The sequence below is a fragment of the Nerophis ophidion genome, linkage group LG04 (assembly GCF_033978795.1).
Source record: "Nerophis ophidion isolate RoL-2023_Sa linkage group LG04, RoL_Noph_v1.0, whole genome shotgun sequence".
NCBI classification, from domain to species: domain Eukaryota; kingdom Metazoa; phylum Chordata; class Actinopteri; order Syngnathiformes; family Syngnathidae; genus Nerophis; species Nerophis ophidion.
The window spans coordinates 8760935-8781816 of record NC_084614.1 but is presented as its reverse complement, the minus strand read 5'-3'; the positions used below and the strand labels follow the sequence as shown (position 1 = coordinate 8781816).

The 20882-nt window shown below is 43.9% G+C and overlaps 1 protein-coding gene across 19 annotated transcripts in view; it reads right to left on the bottom strand.

Moving 5' to 3' along the window:
• pleca (plectin a) overlaps positions 1-20882 on the bottom strand; it is a 163333-nt gene that overhangs the window by 1558 nt on the left and 140893 nt on the right. For all 19 annotated transcript variants that reach the window (XM_061896949.1, XM_061896951.1, XM_061896950.1 and 16 more), the window contains 9 exons: positions 18389-18546; positions 16502-16680; positions 16297-16435; positions 15881-16237; positions 15114-15197; positions 14944-15048; positions 14229-14327; positions 7193-10540; positions 411-7120 (listed from right to left, as the gene is read on the bottom strand). In XM_061896949.1, the coding sequence (XP_061752933.1) occupies positions 938-7120; positions 7193-10540; positions 14229-14327; positions 14944-15048; positions 15114-15197; positions 15881-16237; positions 16297-16435; positions 16502-16680; positions 18389-18546 (10652 nt within the window). In that variant the 3' untranslated portion in view covers positions 411-937. The remainder of the gene's footprint in view (positions 1-410; positions 7121-7192; positions 10541-14228; positions 14328-14943; positions 15049-15113; positions 15198-15880; positions 16238-16296; positions 16436-16501; positions 16681-18388; positions 18547-20882) is intronic.

The following is a 20882-nucleotide window of genomic DNA, read 5'->3' as shown; positions in this document are numbered from 1 at the left end:
TTAAATTTATATACTATGATGATTAACTTGTGTGATGACTGTATTATGCTGATAGTATATATTTGTACCATGAATTGATTAACGTGGACCCCGACTTAAACAAGTGAAAAAACGTATTCGGGTGTTACCGTTTAGTGGTCAATTGTACGGAATAGAATATGTACTGTACTGTGCGATCTACTAATAAAAGTTTCATTAACGTCCAACAATAAACCCAGTTCTAACGTCATCGGGCAGGCACGCTGTTTATATTGTGGGAGAGCTGGAGGGGGCGTGGCCTCCAGCGCCGCCTGAATTTCGGGAGAAAATTTTTCCCGGGGGGGGGGTTTCGGGAGAGGCGCTGAATTTTGGGAGTCTCCCGGAAAAATCCGGTAGGGTTGGCAAGTATGAGCGACTCTGTCTTCACTTACCATTCAGAGGGTTCCTCACAGGCAGGGACTGGGTTTCTTTGGTGTAAAGAGTCCAGCGTGTCAGAGGGTGTTAATGCTCTTATTTTGGTAGGGGTCCTCGATCCAGTGCCGGTTTCCATTTGATGTAAAATCCAGAGTGTTGTAAGTTGTTGAGTAACTGGCACAAAATTGTGCCGAGTTGAGAGAAGTCCTTGAGGCTTAGCTTTTTTATTCGTTTTGAATCTCGCTGAGACTCCTTATCCTGCTCTGCGGTGTGGACTTTCTCTTTTTCAATATATTCCTTTTACAACATCGACGACAATCAAAGAGTATGTTCTGGTTTTTCGCGTTAATCTCCAACATGTACAAGCAAGGAAATGTACACTTGGAACATCTGGTGTAGATATAGATAACATAAAAGTAAATACAAAGACTTGTTTAACTGCTAAAAAGAATGAAATGTCTAAAGTCTTGCAGCAACCATGCAGAGCAAAGAAATGGTAGTCTTAGGCATCTCGGTGGCTTTATTGTCCGTCCTTCCTTTCGCATCAGTATCGGCGGCCGTAGCCCGGCGAACTGTACGAGGGGGAGGAGAAGGTCGTGGTGAAACTGGAACCTGTGGCATCAAAGCTTCCCCTTCTAGACCCCGACCGTGAACCGGTCCTGGAGCCTGAGCGTGATCCAGTAGCAGAGCCGGAGCCGCTAATGCTGTAGGGACTGTAAAGGCCTTTGCTGGACTGGGATGACGCTTCAAGGAGTCTGAGGCCGGTTCCCTCCTCTGTCATGCTTCTATCCAGCGCGTCCTTGTAGGAAATTTTAAGTTTGGTTTTTGGGCATGTGAGGTATTTTGAATGAGTGTTGACGTCTCGCAACTTCTGTGCAGTGCGGGCATCTAAGGTGCCTTTTTTCAAGGCTTCATCCAATGAGACTCTGTTGGTGACGTCTGGTTCTATTAAACCACCCGTGAGGTACTGGACTTCCAGGAAGCGCTGGCCCGCCTCGTAGTACAACCAACCTTTCTTCAGAGCTTGGGCAGCTGACATTTTGATTTTGGTTCGAGGATCCTCAAATCCACCGCAGGCCTTTTGTGCAAGACTGATGCGGTCCACCATGATTTTATCTACCAGCCCTTTGTTCATTGCATCTGTAATAGAGAACTTCTCTCCAGTGTTCGGGTCAATGATGCCTCCGGTGCAAGCCTGAGCTTCCAGCAGCCTTTGACCGGTTATGTTGTCGACAAGATTTCTGTGGATGGCCTCTGTTACAGACACCTTCTCCAGTGTTTCTGTGTCCAGGATTCCAGCCACGGGGCCAGTTTCCTCGGTTGGGTCATTCCACGGGGCAGCTGATGTTTTTATGCTAGGCGCCGGACTCATGGCGTAAGAAGAAGAAGAAGAACCAAAGGAGGATGACCGTGATCTGACGCCACTGGAGTTTCCTGACAGCATGTCTGCAAATTCCGTAATAGACAGAGTTCCAGACCGATACTGGTCCAGAGCTGACTTTTCAATCAGGCCACTCGAGATTGCATCATCGATATCGTACTGTCGACCGGACCGTCTGTCGATAATCTTGGATTTTACAACTCCATCAGACGAGGTGCTGGTAATTTCCTCCCACTCACATTCCTGCTCTGCCAGCTCTAAGTAAGTCTGGTGATCAATGAGGCCTTTCTGGTAGGCTTCATATACCGACATCTCTTTGCCTGTCTCTGGATCTACAATAACGACTCGACGTTTACGAACAGATGACTTGGATGACGTCTTCCTCTCTCTCTTCTTTTCCTTCAGCAGCAGAAGCGCGAGCCCCGTTTGTTGGTCTATCATACATCTCTCTACCAGCTGAAGGTAGGTGAGGTTTTCCTCCGTGTTGGGGTCAAAGAAGCCTTTGGTATCATCGGACGGGTCGGTGAGGATCTCGTTCATTTCCTGGTCAAAGAGGCCGCGTTCATACGCTGCTTCCACCGGCAAGCGATGGCTCTCTTGCGGGTCAATGATTCCACCTGTTGCAATCTGAGCCTCTAGCAGGCGGATACCATGGTCCTTCAAAATCAGGTCCTTCTTCATAGCCTGAAACAGTGAGATGACCTTGCCGGAATAGGGATCTTTGTAGCCTGTGACCGCTCTCTCCGCTGACAGCAGCTTATCTTTAAACTCTGGGCCGACAACACCCATCTTGACTGCCTCGTTGACATTTAGTTTGAGGTTTTTGATCGGGTCAATTACGTACCCCGTCGCGGCTTGGGCCTCAAGGAGCTCAAAAGCAGTTCCTGGTCTGATCATGTTCTTTTTCATTGCTTGGTAGATGGACAGGCGGTCTTTGCTGGATTCTACAAACACGCCAGCAATGCAGCTGGTGCCCTGGAGGTATTTCTTAATGTCTCTACTAACTTCCTCCGGAGCGATTGTGCCCTCTGTGAGGCCGTTGTACGTCTTTTGGTCAATAATCTGAGAACGAAGCAGCTCATCCGCTGTGATTTGTTTTCTGATACCCGGAAAGAGAAGACTTCTGTCCGCCAATGACAGAAGCCTCAACCCACTCTTTTTGTCAATTCGGCATCTTTTCAGCAGCTGAGCGTAGGTCAAGTCCTCATCTGTTGTTGGGTCAGTGTAACCTTGGACATCACCCGTAGGCTCAGATATTCTGTCCAATGTCTCCTTGTTGATGTATCCACGCTGCATGGCTACATCTGAGGGGAGGCGGAAGTAGTATTCTGGGTCCATTAACCCCCCAGTGGCATTCTGGGCTTCCAAGAGCCTCAAAGCATAATCCTCTGGAATCAAATCCTTTTTCATTGCCTGGAAAAGAGAAATGAGTTTTCCACTGTATGGATCCTTGTAGCCGGTCACTGATCTCTCAGCTGAGAGAAGTTTGTCGTGAAGTTCAGGCCCCACAAGCCCCTTGCGCACAGCTTCATCCACTGTCAGAAGCTCATCTTTGACTGGATCTATAATGAATCCGGTGGCCGCTTGGGCCTCAAGGAGACTTAGCGCAACTACAGGTTTAATCTTTCCATCTTTCATGGCTTGATAAATGCTGATCTTGGAGGGACCGTCTGACATAATGCCGGCAATACAACCGGTGCCAAAAAGATACTGTTTCACCGATGGCATTTCCATGATCTCACTAATAGTCATTTTTTCCTGTTTCAAGAGATTGTACGTTTGCAAGTCAATAATTCGAGCGCTGTAAAGCTCCTCAATTGTGATCCTCCTTCTGATCACATCACATGACATGCCCTGCTCAGACTTTTCAGACTCCCTTTGTTCGATAATTTCAATTATAATGACAAGCATTCTGTCCTTTGTGATTCTCCCCAAGCGATACTGCTCCAGCAGGCGGCGCCTTTCCTCCTCTGGAAGCATGTTCGAATTCATGATTTCCCAGATAGTCATGCTCTTCCCTTCAAAGCTCTTGTGTGGGATCTCAATTTGAGCTTTACCAAGTTCCGCCTGGGCTTGCTCCTCTGTGTACTGATAGGACTTCTCGACAGGAGCGACCGTTTCAGCCTTTGCCATTGGCAGGTAGAACAGACCAGAATTTGGATCTTTGACGCAGTTCTCCATCAACTGCTTGTAAGTAACACTTTCATTATTGTTGGGATTGGTGAAGCATTGAACATCGCCAGAGGGTTTATCTAAAGAAGTGGCCATTTGTTTGCTTAAGAAGCCGCGTTGAACAGCGACATCGGTGGGAACGCGGTGGCTACTCACTGGATCAATGATGCCTCCTGAATGAAGCTGAGCCTCCAGGAGTGGAACAGCATGCTCCCGCAGGACCAGCTCTTTCTTCAGGGCTTGGAACAGAGAAATCTTATTGCCGGTATATGGATCTTTGTATCCCGTCACTGCTTTTTCAGCAGACAGAAGTTTCTCATGAAGGTCTGGGCCTACAGTTCCCGCCTTCACGGCATCATCCACAGAATATTTCATATTTTTGACAGGATCTGTTATGGAACCAGTTCCGGCTTGGGCTTCAAGGAGTGCAAGCCCAGTGTTTGGCTGCAAAATGTTATTTTTCATCGCCTGATATATGCTCAACTTTTCATTTGTCCCTTCCATGGCAATGCCGTCGATGCGCTCCGTGCCTTGCAAATACTTTCTGACCACATCATACTCACTCACCTCTTGAGGAGTTTTTGTACCTTGTTGGAGCTCTGTGAATGTAGCCTTATCAATGATGTTGGCGTCCATCAAGGACCTGGCAGTGACGGGTTCCCTGAGACCTTCAAAACAGGGCTTGTCTTTTGTTTGCGCTTCGTGTTCCTCAACCATTACCATCACCACCGTTATTAACTTCTCTATTGTCACATGGCCTGTTCTGTACTGACGGATCAGCTCAATTCGTTTCTCCTCCGTGATGTAGTGAGAGTTGATGATTTCCCAAATGGTGACCTTTTTCCCCTTGAAAGGCCCGTATCCCAGATCCACCACGTTCTGAGTCAAGGCCTCTTTTGTTTTGGCCTCGGTTATCTGTAGATCTTCTTTGGGCTTTTCCGCCGTCTTTGATAGAGGCATCAAAGGAAGTCCAGTGTCATTGTCAGACACACATTTCTTCATTAACTGCAGATATGTTGCATCCTCCTCTGTGTTTGGATCATAAAATACTTTTGTTTCGTCTGCAGTCTTGCTCAAAGTCTTGTTGGTTTCCTCATCTAAATAGCCACGTTTGCAGGCAACCTCGTGTGGGACACGATAGCTTTTAACCGGGTCAATAACTCCTCCGGTCGAGAGCTGTGCTTCAAGCAAGCGGACGCCTTGGTCTCTTTTGATCAGACCTTTGTTCATGGCTTCAAACAGAGAAACTTTTTTCCCGGAATAAGGATCTTTGTAGCCACTGACAGCTCTCTCAGCAGACAGCAGCCTCTCATGGAGTTCTGGGCCGACCAAGCCCGACTTGACCGCTTCGTCAACAGGGACCCTCTCGTTCTTGATAGGATCAATGATGAAACCAGTAGCTGCTTGAGCCTCAAGTAAATTAATGGCGGTCTCAGGCGAGATTAGTTCTTTCTTCATCGCTTGATAGAAAGCCATTTTCTCTTTGGTTTGTTCGTTAAACAGGCCGGCGATGCTTGGAGTTCCTTGGAGTGCTTTCTTCACAGGCTCCATCTCAGAGATCTCTTTGACTGTTATCTTGCCGTTGCTTAATTTGTTGAATATGTCTTTGCTGATAACCTTAGTGTCCAACAGCTCACTGGCCGGAACTGGAGCCCTCAACCCGTTCAACACATTTTCATTGCTCTTTTCCTTGTCCTCCACCACAGTGATGACAATTTTGATGATCTTTTCCACTGTGATTTTGCCCGTCTTGTACTGGCGAATCAGCTCTCGTCTTTGCTCTTCTGTAAAGTACTCTGAGTTGATAACTTCCCAAATGGTGACAGTCTTCCCTTTGAATTTGCCAAAAGGTACATTGACGCTTGATTTACTGAACACTTCTTTCATCTCCGCGTCAGAATATGTTCTGTCGCTTTGGGCAGCATCCTCCGTCACGGGTAGAATCAACAGGCCTGAGGCTGCATCCTTAGTGCACCTCTCCAATAGCTGCTTGTAGGTGAGGGGCTCCTGGGTGCTGGGGTCCATAAACAACTTGCAGTCTGCCAGTTGTTTATTTGTGTCCGCGTCAAACTGCCCTTGCTTGTAGGCGGTCTGCAGTGCTACTCTGTGACAATTAACGGGGTCAACGATGCCACCAGTTGCAAGTTGGACATCTAAGAATCGGTTGGCCTGTTCCTTCTCGACAAGCCCTTTTTTCATGGCCTCAAAAAGGGAGATTTTGTCACCGGTGTAAGGGTCTTTGAAACCAGTGGCTGCTTTCTCTGCAGAGAGCATTTTGTCATGGAGTTCAGGGCCAATCAACTCCTCCTTAACAGCCGCGTCAACAGAGAGGAGTCTGTTATTGAGTGGATCTACAAGGTAACCAGAAGCTGCTTGAGCTTCCAACAGCATTTTAGCAGTGTTGGGTGTTATCTTGTTTTCTTTAAGGGCCTGATAAACGCTCATTTTCTCTTTAGATGGAGTCAAAATGCCACCAACACCGCTCTGACCTTTAAGGCACGACTGCATCTTGTCTGTCTTGGCAAGGTCTTGCACAGAGACTTTCCCCTTTTTAAGTTTGTCAAATTCTTTTTTTGTCAGAATGCCAACGTCAAAGAGTCTCTCAGCAGGAACTTTCGCTCTTATTCCGTCAAAGGTCCAAGGAGACTCTTTCACACTACCAAGATCACCAGAGCCATTGTACGCGTTATTTGTTGTTACCGCAGATGTCGCAGCGACTAACCGCTCCCCAGCACCCTTGTCGGTCTGGACCTCAATTTCTTTCGTTTTTGATGGACTTTCTTTGGACGCGACCTCAAGGCTGTTGAGTTTCTCTCTGAGCTTTTTGTTCTCCTCTCCCAAGAGTTTTTCCTGCTCATTCCTTTTCTTTTCAAGCACCTCCATTTCCTTCTGCTTCCTCTTCATCTCAGCCTCAGCCTCCTTCTGCTTCCGTAAAGCATCGTCCATGATGGCCTGGAGCTTTTTCTTCTCTTCCTCAATCATCTTCTGCTGACGTTCCTTCTCCTCTTGGAGGGCTTTCGCCTTGCTCACTTCATCCTCAAACTGTTTCTCCAGCTTCTTTTTCTCGCCTTCGACCTCCTTTTCTCTTTTCAACAGCAGCTCCTTCTCAGTTAGGAAAGTCTGCTGAAGTAGGGCCTTCTCCTGCTCAATCTGCTCTTTTTGGGCAAGGGCCATCTAGTAAGAACAAGAACAGAGTAAGTAAAAGCAGCACATTATAAAACAATATATTGATCCATGTTACATTACCTCTTTGGATTTTTTCTGAAGCGTCTCTGAATCTTTTTGCAGCTTTTCTCTCTCCTGTTCAAGTGCAGCAATTGCTTGCTTGAGTTCGTCAGCTTCTCTCGTGCTTTGCAGCTCCTGACTCTTCAGCTTCTGCACGACAGTCGCTGTGGTTTTTTGTTCCGTTTCCTGAAGAAGAGCTTTAGCCTCGTCCGCCTGCTTCCTGAACTTCTTTGCCTCCTCATTGGCTTTTGCTTGAGCATCGCTGAGCTCTTTCACCTTCAGTTTCAGTTTTTCCGCCTCGGCTGAAGCCTCTTGTTTTCTCTTTCGCTCAACTTCAAGGGACTTTTGGAAGCCTTCTGTCTCCTTGTCGAGCCGCTGCTGGATTTGCTCTTTGTCCTCCAGGAGCTTTTTGGCCCTTTCCTGTGCCTGGTCCTTTTGCCTCTGGAGCTCCTCGGCCTCAGCCTTAAGTTTTGTAGCCTCCTGAATGGCCTGCAGCTTCTCCTTAAGCATTTTCTCTGCAAGTGCTCTCTGTTCAGCCAAACCCGACTCTGCGATCTGTCTCTGTTTGGCTGCTTCTTCGGCCTCAGCGCTAAGCCGGGCTGCGTCCTCCGCCAACGTCTTCATCCTCTCAGCTTCATCTGCGAGTAACTTCTTTGAATTATCTTTGTCTTTTTTCATTAGACGCTTGTTCTCAATCTCAATTTTGATTTTAAGTTGAAGCAGCTCCTCCATTTGAATCCTAACTTTGGAGAGTTCGTCTTCCACCTGAGCCTTTTGTTTGACCGCGTCATTGACTTCGCCCTTAACCCGCTGGAGCTCCTCATCCAAAACACCCTTCTGCTTGTCGGTTTTATCCAGCTGCAGTTTGATTGTTGTCAGTTCTTTCTCCACTTGGGATTTTTGCTTGAGGGCTTGCTCGGCCTCTTTCTTGTGTTTGGCCATCTCAGCGTCAGCCTGCTGCTTTTGCTTCAGAGCGGCGCTTTCGGCTTCCGCTCGCTTGCTGGCCTCCACCTCTGCTTCTTTCCTCAGTTTCTCTGCATCTTTTTGAGCTTTCGCCTGCTTGGCGGCTTCATCCTCTGCAGCTTTTTTCTGTTTTTCTGCATCCTCTGCTTTCTGGCGGAGCAGCTCGGCTTCTTTCTCAGCTTTCTTCTTAGCCTTTTGAGCTTCTTGAGCAAGTTTCTTAGCATTCTCAAACTCCTCCTTCAACTTCTCCTGAGCAAGAGCGTCCGCCTCATTCTTGCTCTGAACCTTTTGAACTTTTTGTTCGGCCGCCATGCATTTCTGAGCAGCATCTTTTGCTAAAATCACCTGCTGCTCTGCTTCTTTCTCAGCCTTCTCTCTCTGTGTATTTGCTTCCGCTTGTTTCTTTTTCAAGCGTTCCACCTCCTCTTGGGCAGCTTTGCATTGTCGAGCTGCCTCTTCTTCCGCTGCCGTGATCCGCTTTACCATCTCCTCAGCTTCTTTCCTCTTCTTCTCCTCCTCTGCAGCAAGTTGTTTCAATGTCTTGGCTTCCTTCTCAGCTTTGAGTTTGCTCTTCTGCGTCTCATCCGCGATCTCTTTTAGTTTCTTTAATTCGTTCTCTAAGTCTGATTTGTCTTTTGAAGCCTTCTCAAAGTTGATTTTGATGATATGAATTTCCTCTTCCACAACTCTCCTTTGTCTGATGGTGTCTTCCACTATTGTCTTTTGTCGTTCTAGTTCAGAGTCAGACGAGCTCTTTAGATGCTCGATCTTCTCTGCGATGTCTTGTTTATGCTGAGCCGCCTGGTCCTCAAGTAGCTTCCTTTGGTACGCTTCATCCTCAGCTTTTCTTTTCAGTCGTTCATTCTCGGCCTCTTTGGCCTTCAGCGCAATCTCAGCCTCCGTCTTGAGACGCGTCGCCTCGTTGATGGCGGCCAGTTTCTCTTTGAGAATTTTCTCGGCTTCAGCGCGTTGCTTGGCCGCCTCCTCCTCGGCAACCTGCCTCTGCTTCTTTGCCTCCTCTGCCACAGACCTCAGCCTGGCTGCTTCGTCTGCAAACTGCTTCATTTTCAGCGCCTCGGACTCCAGAAGCTGCTTGCTCTTCTCCGTGTTTGACAGCGTCTCTTTCTCCGCTTTGTTCTTCATTCGGAGAAGAGCGTCCATTTCACTCCTAACCTTTGCCAGCTCCTCCTCCAGTTTTTTCCTCTCCACTTCAGTGGCGTTCACCTCGTTTTTCAGACGCTGGAGCTCATTGTCTAGAAGGCTCCTCTGTTGTTCAGCATGTTCAAAGTCGGCCTTCAGGCGAATGGATTCTTGTTCGGCTGACAGCTTCTGCTGAGCTATCTGCTCTGCAAAAGTCCTCTGTTTGTCCAGCTCCTTCTCTGCATTCTCCTTCTGTTTGAGGGCAGCTTCTTCGGCCTTTGCTCTTTTCTTGGCGTCCCGCTCTGCATCCACCTTCTGCCTCTCTGCCTCATCCTGAGCTTGACTTTTCCTTTGGGCTTCTTCCTCGGCTTGCAGCCTTAAACGGAGAGCCTCGTTGGCCTTCTGTCTCCATGTTTCCAGCTCCTTCTCCGCTTGCTCGCGAGCTCTGCTGGCTTCCTCTTGTTGTTTCCTGAGTTTCTCCGCCTCCTCTTGCAGCTGCAGAACTGTGCCCTGTTCCTTTTTGAGAGATTCCTCCAGTTTCGTCGCCCTTTCAGTGAACGTTTTAGAGGTGCTCTGCAACTGTGCAGAGGCGGTCTTCTGTGCCACCTCCTCCACCACCTTGACCTGCCTGAGTTTCTCGTCCTCCGCCTGTTTCATGCGCCTCTCTGCCTCTTCTGCCTGCATCTTAAATTTCTGCAGGTCCTCCAGGGCTTTCTGCTTCTGCTTGGAAGCCTCTCTTTCCGCCTCAGATTTGCGCTTCAGCTCGTCTTCTGCATTCTTCTTTTTCTGCGTCTCTTCGGCCACCTGCTTGCGAAGCCTCTCGGCCTCTTCCTGAGCAGCTTTGCGGATCTTCTCGGCCTCGCCGGCTCGGTCTCGGAGCTGCTGTAGCTCGCCATCGGCGTTGCTCTTCTGCTTGATCGTTGTCTCTAACTGAAGGCGAATTATGTGGATCTCCTCCTCGATCCTGGTGCGGCTGCTCAAAGCCTCCTCTAGCTGCTTGTTCTTGGACTTGATCTCTTGCTCTGACAGATTTTTCAGCTGGTTCAGCTCCTGTTGGATGTTCTGCTTCTGCTTATCGGCATCCACTGCAACATCTTGTCTCTTGCTGGCCTCCTCTTTCATCTTCAGCTTAAGTGTTTGGGCTTCTTGTTCGGCCTTTGCCACAGACTGAGCGTGGGCCTCAGCCAGCTGCCTTTGTTTGTCTAACTCAGCCTGGATCGCCGCCAACCTCTTCCTTTCTTCTTCTTTCAGCTTCTCGGACGCTTTCTGCATTATTGAAAGCAAAGAAATGTTTTGAGGGCATTTAAAGTTGCTGCAGGAACACAAACATCACCGTCAAGGGGTTTTGCTTTTGAGGAAAATACTTAATTGAAATCACGGAACACACGACGTCTCCACAACATAAACATGCACTTTTCATATTGGTATATCATGGTGGAACCATTAAGGTGTGGACCTTTATGTAAGACTTTTCCTTGTTCTTAAGTCTGATTGGAAAAATGGGGAGCACTGCATTCAATGGAGAGATGATTGACAGCTCAAAGGAAGGTTTTGCATTCCAAAATTGTTTAGTTTATTAAATGGTTTGTTATTAAGAATTAGCACCCACGCTGAAGAACCAGTTCAGGCCTTTAAAGTCAGACTGAATAACTAATCAAATGCCAAACCTTCCCTTCAGTGCCGGATGGCGTGAATGATGCAGACTGAGAAGATCTTTTCAAATACCTGCGTCTTTGTGGTAAGCTTGCTGTCTTAAGTGTGTGATTCTTAATCATGGCGACAAAGCACTGGCAAGCGGGTCAAAAGGATCAAACGCAACAAAACGTTAGATGTGAAAGTGAAAGTAGAATTCAGATGAGCAGGCAAAAAAGAGCAAACAAGAGCCAGTGAATGACGACAGAAAATCAAGGTGGGGGTAAAGTCCAAATTAAAACAGCCGAACGAGCAAATTAGAGTGCGTGTGCATGCCTCACAAAGGTTGTCGAGGTGACGTGCCGCAACGCTGCAAAGACGCCCCACAGCCGTCTGTGCCGTCGGCACGCCCTGATCGTATATTCTGAAGGGACTTTAGTAATACTTTCAATCTGAGGTTATCTTGGCTGGTAGCACACAAGCCAGTCTCTTTGTAGAGCACTGTCCCATTTTTGAATAGAAACAGGTAGCAAAATTGGCCAAATAGTTAGCATGCTAACAGTTAGCGTATGTCACAGACCACGTTTAATGATTCAAATGTGTACGGCTGAAAAATTGCCTCATAAAGTTGGCATGCTAATGTTAGTGTGCTAATAGTTAGCAAGTGTCAAGTACAAATGATTGACTAAAAAATTAGCATGCTAGCAGCTAGCATGTAGCAGATCATTTGAATGGGGCAGAAAAATTGGCAAAAAAAAATGTAGTATGCTAAGATTAGCATGTTACAGTGAGCATGTGGGACAGACCAAGACCAAATTATTATTTAATTCCAAGGTGTACGGCTGAAAATTGGCTAAAAAATTTTTTTGCATGCTAACAGTTAGCATATGTCACAAACGACGTTTAATGACTCAAAGGTGTAAGGTTGAAAAATTGACTTAAAAAGTTGGTATGCTACTGTTAGCAACAGTTACCAAGTGTCAAGTACAAAGTGATTGACTAAAAAGCTGGCATGGGAGCAGTTAGCATGTATCGGATCATATGACTGAGGCAACAAAATTTGCAGGAGAAAAAAATGTAGCATGCTAAGATTAGCATTTGGGACATGCCACGTTTAATGACGCAAAGGTGTACGGCTGAAAATTGGCTAAAAAAAAGTTAGCATGCTAACAGTTAGCATATGTCACAAACGACGTTTAATGACTCAAAGGTGTAAGGTTGAAAAATTGACTTAAAAAGTTGGTATGCTACTGTTAGCATGCTAACAGCTACCAAGTGTCAAGTACAAAGTGACTGACTAAAAAGCTGGCATGGGAGCAGTTAGCATGTATCGGATCATATGATTGAGGCGGCAAAATTGGCAGAAAAAAAATGTAGCATGCTAAGATTAGCATTTGGGACGTACCGCGTTTAATGACTCAAAGGTGTACGGCTGAAAATTGGCTAAAAAAAGTTAGCATGCTAACAGTTAGCATATGTCACAAACGAAGTTTAATGACTCAAAGGTGTAAGGTTGAAAAATTGACTTAAAAAGTTAGTATGCTACTGTTAGCATGCTAACAGTTACCAAGTGTCAAGTACAAAGTGATTGACTAAAAAGCTGGCATGGGAGCAGTTAGCATGTATCGGATCATATGACTGAGGAGGCAAAATTGGCAGAAAAAAAATGTAGCATGCTAAGATTAGCATTTGGGACCTACCACGTTTAATGACTCAAAGGTGTACGGCTGAAAATTGGCTAAAAAAAAGTTAGCATGCTAACATTTAGCATATGTCACAAACGACGTTTAATGACTCAAAGGTGTAAGGTTGAAAAATTGACTTCAAAAGTTGGTATGCTACTGTTAGCATGCTAACAGCTACCAAGTGTCAAGTACAAAGTGATTGACTAAAAAGCTGGCATGGGAGCAGTTAGCATGTATCGGATCATATGACTGAGGCGGCAAAATTGGCAGAAAAAAAATGTAGCATAATAAGATTAGCATTTGGGACATACCACATTTAATGACTCAAAGGTGTACGGCTGAAAAATTTACTTAAAAAGTTGGTATGCTAATGTTAACATGCTAACAGTTAGCAAGCTAAGAGTTAACAAGTGTCAAATACAAAGTGATTGACTAATAAGCTAGCGTGCTGGCGGTTGGCATGTATCAGATCATATGACTGGGGCGGCAAAATTGCCAAAAAATAAAATGTAGCATGCTAAGATTAGCATGTTACAGTTAGCATGTGGGACGGACCCAGACCAAGTTATTTTACTCCAAGGTGTACAGCTGAAAATTGGCTAAAAAAGTTAGCACGCTAGCAGTTAGCATATGTCACAGACCACGTATAATGACTCAAAGGTGTACGGCTGAAAAATGTACTTAAAAAGTTGCTATCCTAATGTTAGCATGCTAACAGTTAGCGGGTGTCAAGTACAAAGTTCCATAATTGACTAAAAAGCTAGCATGCTGGCAGTTAGCACGTATCGGATCATATGACTGGGGGAGAAAAATTGGCCCAAAAAAAATGTAGCATGCTAAGATTAGCATGTTACAGTTAGCATGTGGGACAGACCAAGATCAGGTTATTTTACTCCAAGATGTACAGCTGAAAATTGGCTAAAAAAAAGTTTGCATGCTAACAGCATATGTCACAAACATTTAATGACTCAAAGGTGTAAGGTTGAAAAATTCACTTAAAAAGTGGTATACTCATGTTAGCATGCTAACAGTTAGCAAGTGTAATATACAAAGTGATTGACTAATAAGCTGGCATGCGAGCAGTTAGCATGTATCGGATCATATGACTGGGGCGACAAAATTGGCAGAAAAAAATGTAGCATGCTAATATTAGCATGTGGGACAGACCAAGACCACGTTATTTACTGCAAGGTGTACGGCTGCAAAATGGCAAAAAAAGTTAGAATACTAAAAGTTAGCATTTGTCACAGACCACGTTTAATGACTTAAATGTATACTGCTGAAAAATTGCCTTAAAAAGTTGGTATGCTAATGTTAGCAAGCTAACAGTGAGCAAGCAAGAGTCAAGTACAAAGTGATTGACTAAAAAGCTGGCATGCGAGCAGTTAGCATGTATCGGATCATATGACTGAGGTGGCAAAATTGGCAGAAAAAAAATGTAGCATGCTAAGATTAGCATGTTATGGTTAGCATGTGGGACGGACCAGGTTATTTTACTCCAAGGTGTACGGCTGAAAATTGGCCTTAAAAGTTTGCTTTCTAATCTTAACATGCTAGCATGCTAACAGTGACTAAAAAGATGAGCTGCCAACCCCCGGGGTACATTGTGGTCGTCTACCGCAACATAGCGTAGTTACCTCATCATCCTGCAGGCGGCGCCGTGCGTCGACGATGAACTTGACGTACTGGCTGACGAGCGTCATTAGCTCGCTGTAGCGAGTCCTCAGAGTGACAAACTGCAAGAAACGTAGGGACAAGGTGACGCTAAGATGCTACAGTTAGCATGTGGCACAGGCGACTGAAAATTGGCTTAAAAAGTTTGCTCTCCTAATATTGACATGCTTGCAGGCTAACAGTTAGCATGTGTCAAGTAACAAGTGGTATGAGAGGGTAAAATGGCTAAAAGAGTTAGCATTTTAATGTTAGCATGTGTCATTGATCAAGTTATATGACTCTAAGGTGTACGGCCAGCATGATAATGTTAGCATGCTAACAGTTAGCAGGTGTCATTGACCAAGTTTAATGACTCCAAGGTGTGCAGCTAGCATGCTAACAGTTAGCAAGTGTCCTTGACCCAGTTATATGACTCCAAGGTGTACGGCTAGCATGCTAACATTAGCATGCTAACAGTTAGTATGTGTCATATTGCAAGTTATAGGACTCTGAGGTGTGCAAGTTATAGGACTCTGAGGTGTACGGCTAGCATGCAAATGTTAGCATGCTAACAGTTAGCATGTGTCATTGACCAAGTTATAGGACACCAAGGTTTACGGCTAGCATGCTAACATTAGCATGTGTCACGGAACAAGTCGCATGATTGGGTAAAAAAAGTTAGCATGTTCATGTTAGCACCTCCTGGATGACGTCGTCCGACGCACACTCCATTTTGGCTTTCTTGAGGGGCGAGGCGAGCGGGTCCCGCAGGACTCTGTAGGTCAGAATGTGGAGCTGGTAGTCCTAAAAAGGGGGCGGGGAATAGCGTGAATTTCTCCGGAGCGACTTGCAGGATTGTGCAAACTCACCTTGATGGAGTCGATGTAATCCGTGGCGTTTTTCTGGCACTTGTCCATCTTGTCCTCGTTCTTCTCTACCTCCTCCAGAAGTTTCTGCGTGAATTGTACTGTTAGCATGTAGCTCACATAGCTATGCTAGTGTTGCTAACCTCGCATGATGTTATATGTACTGTTAGCATGTAGCTCACATAGCTATGCTAGTGTTGCTAACCTCGCATGATGTTAAATGTACTGTTAGCATGTACATCACATAGCTATGCTAGTGTTGCTAACCTCACATGATGTTAAATGTATTGTTAGCATGTAACTCACATAGCTATGCTAGTGTTGCTAACCTCGCATGATGTTAAATGTACTGTTAGCATGTAGCTCACATAGCTATGCTAGTATTGGTAACCTCGCATGATGTTAAATGTACTGTTAGCATGTAGCTCACATAGCTATGCTAGTGTTGCTAACCTCGCATGATGTTATATGTACTGTTAGCATGTAGCTCACATAGCTATGCTAGTGTTGCTAACCTCGCATGATGTTAAATGTACTGTTAGCATGTACATCACATAGCTATGCTAGTGTTGCTAACCTCGCATGATGTTAAATGTATTGTTAGCATGTAACTCACATAGCTATGCTAGTGTTGCTAACCTCGCATGATGTTAAATGTACTGTTAGCATGTAGCTCACATAGCTATGCAAGTGTTGCCAACCTCGCATGGTGTTGAATGTACAGTTAGCATGTTGACCTAGGCGTGCCTAATCAATAGTCCAGAAGATACCTTCTCCGCCACCAGCTGCTCCTCCAGCGCCTTCCCGTCGCCGCCGGGCGCCGCCTGGATGGCCTCCTGGTGCCGCCGGGCCTCGGCCAGCCAGCGCGTGAGCCACTCGTAGCTGTCGCGGTACGACGCCATCCGGCGCCGGAGCAGCTCCAGCCCCCGCTGCCGCATCTCCAGCTGGGCCATCACCGCCCGCCAGCGCTCCTCCAGGCCGCCCACCAGGTGGCGCTGGCGCTCCAGCTCGGCGTCGCGCTCGCTGTGGAGTCGCGTCATCTTGTCGTGGACGCCCTCCGCCCTCCTGAGCTCGTCCTGGAGCCGGTCCAACACCATCTGGTCCGCCTTCGCCTCGTTTTGCATTTTCTGCCAAAAATCGGAACTCGGTCAGAACCGGAGAACCCCAGAAGAACCTGACTTCGTACTTTAATCTGGCCGTCCTGGGAGTCCGCCTCCTTCTCATCCGCCGGCACTTTGTGGACGTCCAGCAGTCGGGACTCGTAGCTCTCCAGCGTGTCCTCGGCGTCCTTGCTGCTCCTGATGACCACCTCCAAGGCCTTCAGCCTGGGGAAAGAACAGAACTTAGTGCGGGTCTCAGCCGACTGCCGGCCGGCGCCCGCAGAAACGCACTTGTCCAGGTAGATGGACGACAGCCCGTAGACGTGGTCCATCTTCTTCTTGGTGGCTTCCAGCTCCGAGCGCAGCAAGGGGGCGGCGCTGGACAGCTGCGGGGACGCCAGGACCTCCTCCGTCTGGTCGGCGATGGCGCTCAGTTCTTTCTTCAGGCCTTCCAGCTCAGACTGGACCTTCTGTAGGCAGGGAACCAGACCCGAAGTCTTAAACTGCGAGCCGCCAAAATGGCCAAATTGAACTCAAGCGGTAGCGTTAGCATGCCAACAGTTAGCATTTGTCACGAACCGAGTTGTATGATTGGGTAAATTGTCTAAAAAAGTTAGCATTTTAATGTTACCATGCTAACAGTTAGCATGTGTCACGGACCAAGTTGCATGATTGGGTAAATTGGCTAAAAAAGCTAGCATTTTAATGTTAGCATGCTAACCGTTAGCATGTGTCACCGACCAAGTTGCATGGTTAGGTAAATTGGCTAAAAAAGCTACCATTTTAATGTTAGCATGCTAACAGTTAGTATGTGTCACCGACCAAGTTGCATGATTAGGTAAATTGGCCAAAAAAGCTAGCATTTTAATGTTAGCATGCTAAAAGTTAGCATGTGTCACCGACCAAGTTGCATGATTGGCTAAATTGGCTAAAAAAAGTTAGCATGCAAACATATAGCATGTGTTACGGAACAAGTTGCCCGATTAGGTAAATTAGCTAAAAAAAAGTTAACATGCTAACACATAGCATGTGTCACGGACCAAGTTGCCCGATTGGGTAAATTAGCTAAAAAAAAGTTAGCATGCTAACAGTTAGCATGTGTCACGGACTAAATGATATGACTCCAAGGTGTAAGCTAGCATGCTAACAGTTAGCATGTGTCCAAGACCAAGTTGCATGATTGGGTAAATTAGGTTAAAAAAAAGTTGGCATGCTAACTGTTAGTATGTGTCACGGACCATGTTGCACGATTGGGTAAATTAGCTAAAAAAAAGTTAGCATGCTAACAGTTAGCATGTGTCACGGACCATGTTGCACGATTGGGTAAATTAGCTAAAAAAACAGCCTGCTAACACATAGCATGTGTCACGGACCAAGTTGCACGAGTGGGTAAATTAGCTTTAAAAAGTTAGCATGCTAACAGTTAGCATGTGTCACGGACTAAATGATATGACTCTGAGGTGTAAGTTAGCATGCTAACAGTTAGCATGTGTTACCGACCAAGTTGCATGATTGGGTAAATCAGATAAAAAAAAAGTTAGCATGCTAACAGTTAGCACGTGTCACGGACCATGTTGCACGATTGGGTAAATTAGCTAAAAAAAGTTAACATGGTAACACATAGCATGTGTCACGGACCAAGTTGCCCGATTGGCTAAATTAACTTAAAAAAAGTTAGGATGCTAACAGTTAGCATGTGTCACGGACTAAATGATATGACTCCAAGGTGTAAGCTAGCATGCTAACAGTTAGCATGTGTCCAAGACCAAGTTGCATGATTGGGTAAATTAGCTAAAAAAAAAAGTTGGCATGCTAACAGTTAGCTTGTATCACGGACCATGTTGCACGATTGGGTAAATTAGCTAAAAAAAAGTTAGCATGCTAACAGTTAGCATGTGTCACGGACCAAGTTGCACGAGTGGGTAAATTAGCTTTAAAAAGTTAGCATGCTAACAGTTACCATGTGTCACGGACTAAATGATATGACTCCAAGGTTTAAGTTAGCATGCTAACAGTTAGCATGTGTCACGGACCATGTTGCACGATTGGGTAAATCAGCTAAAAAAGTTAGCATGCTAACAGTTAGCATGTGTCACGGACCAAGTTACACGATTGGGTCAATTATACAGTTAGCATGTACTACGTTAGACGCTTCCGAGGTAGCACAATTCCGCTCACCATCTGCTCGCTGGTCTTCAGGGCGCAGGCGCTCAGCGGCTCCTTGTTGGCGAGCTGGCGCAGGCGAGTCACCGTTCGATTCTCGCAGCCCTCCAGCCTCAGGCGCAGGTCCTTGAGCCGGATCAGGTGATTCCTGCCCAGCGACTCGTCTCGCTCACCTGCAACCGCACACCCCACCACGAAAAAAAGCAGCTTAGAGGCAGTTTGAGTCCGGGTGGACAACATTCAGGTTAGCACAGGCGAGAGAGTCCACGCACAGGAAGTAGACGCCATGCTGGATTAGGTGTGCACGACGGCAGGGATGCACCACAATCACAGACTTGATGACAGGTGAGGAGGCCACGCCCCTATTTACTCGCATTAAATAGTAACTACATTCAAAAATGTGAAATGAAATCTACAACAAATTTTGCATCATTTTTGCAGAAAGACAGAAAGTTAAAAAAAAATTACTATAGTTTTTTAAATTTATTTTTGTATTAATTTGTTTTAAATGTACTAATATAATAAATTGATTTTTGTTATAATTGCGGTGGATCGTCAATGCCGTAACCGCCGTGGTAGGTATGGCTATTTGTTTACATTTTAAGCCATTTTAGTACCAAATGCGCTACTAACCAGTAATGGAAATGATCAAATTAAACACATTAAATAATAACTAAGTGTTTCATTCGAAAATCTGAAATAAAATCTACAACAAATTTTGTAGAATTTTTGCCAAAAAAAAACAATGTAAAAAAAATTACAACATAATTCCTGATGTTTTACCTTTTTTATTATTCATTTTTATTTAATTTTTCATTTAGTTTTTAAATTTTTGTATTCCTTATTTTTTAATTTACTAATATAATAAATCTATTTTATTTTTGTCTAATTGCGGGGGATCGTCAATGCCGTAACCGCCGTGGTAGGGGATGGCTATTTGTTTACATTTTAAGCCATTTTAGTACCAAATGTGCTACTTAAAATGAGAATTCGTGCACATTTTTGTAAAAAAACAACAACTAATTAGTAATGGAAATACTTCAATTAAACACATTAAATAATAACTAAGTATTTCATTCAAAAATCAGAAACAAAATACACAACAAATTGTCATAATTTTTGTAACAAAACAGAGCGCATAAAAAAAACGACTTGTTTGTCGTTACTCATAATTCCTGCGGTTGTTTTATTATTTTTGCATTTTTAGTTGTTACCTTTTTTTATAAATTTAAGTTTTGTTTTTAAATGTTATTTGCATATATACATATATATATATATATTTTTTTTTTTTATTATTATTATTATTTGGGGTTGGGGTCGTTTTATTAATTTTCCTGTTATTCATTTTTTTTCTTTTTTGTTGTTTAGTTTTTTCATATTTTCATTCATTTTTTAAAATTTACTAATATAATAAATTGCTGTTTTTATATATTTTTTAATTTGGGTTTGGGGTTATTTAAATATTTCCTATCATGCATTTATATAAATTTTCTATTTTTTAATTTTCGCTTTTAGGGTTAGGGTTAAATCATAATTAAGTATTGAATTAAAATAATTGAAATAAAATCCCCAACTAATTTGTCTAATTTTTGCAGCAACACGGAATGCGCAAAAAACGACTTTCTTGTCGTTACTCATAATTCCTGCGGTTGTTTTATTATTTTTGCATTTTTCGTTGTTACCTTTTTTTTTTTAATTTAAGTTTTGTTTTTAAATTTTATTTGCATATATACACATATATATATATATATATATATATTTAATTTTTTTTAAATTATTATTATTATTTGGGGCTGGGGTCGTTTTATTAATTTTCCTGTTATTAATTTTTATTCTTTTTTGTTGTTTAGTTTTTTCATATTTTCATTCATTTTTTTTTATTTACTAATATAATAAATTGCTGTTTTTATATATTTTTTAATTTGGGTTTGGGGTTATTTAAATATTTCCTATTATGCATTTATATAAATTTTCTTTTTTTTCATTTTCGCTTTTAGGGTCATAATTAAGTATTGAATTAAAATAATTGAAATAAAATCCCCAACTAATTTGTCTAATTTTTGCAGCAACGCAGAATGCGCAAAAAACGACCTTCTTGTCGTTACTCATAAGTCTTGGGGTCGTTTTATTAATTTTTGTATTATTCGTTTTTAATTCGATCGTTTTTATCACTTTTTTTATAACTTTTTATTTTATTTACTAATATAATAAATACATATATTTTATTTATTTATTTGGGGCAGGGGTTGTTTTATGAATTTTCTTATTATATATATATATATATATTTGTTGTTGTTGTTGTTGTTGTTTTTTCATATTTTTATTCATTTAAAAAAAATCAGTTCTACAATAAATTGCTTTTTTGTATATTTTTTTTAATTTGAGCTTGGGGTTGTTATTTAAATTTTACTATGAATCGATTTTATTAAAAAAAAAATCGATGTTCAGTTTTTTTCTTTTTTTTAGGGTTAAGGTTAAATCATAACTAAAATTATACAACTAATTTGTA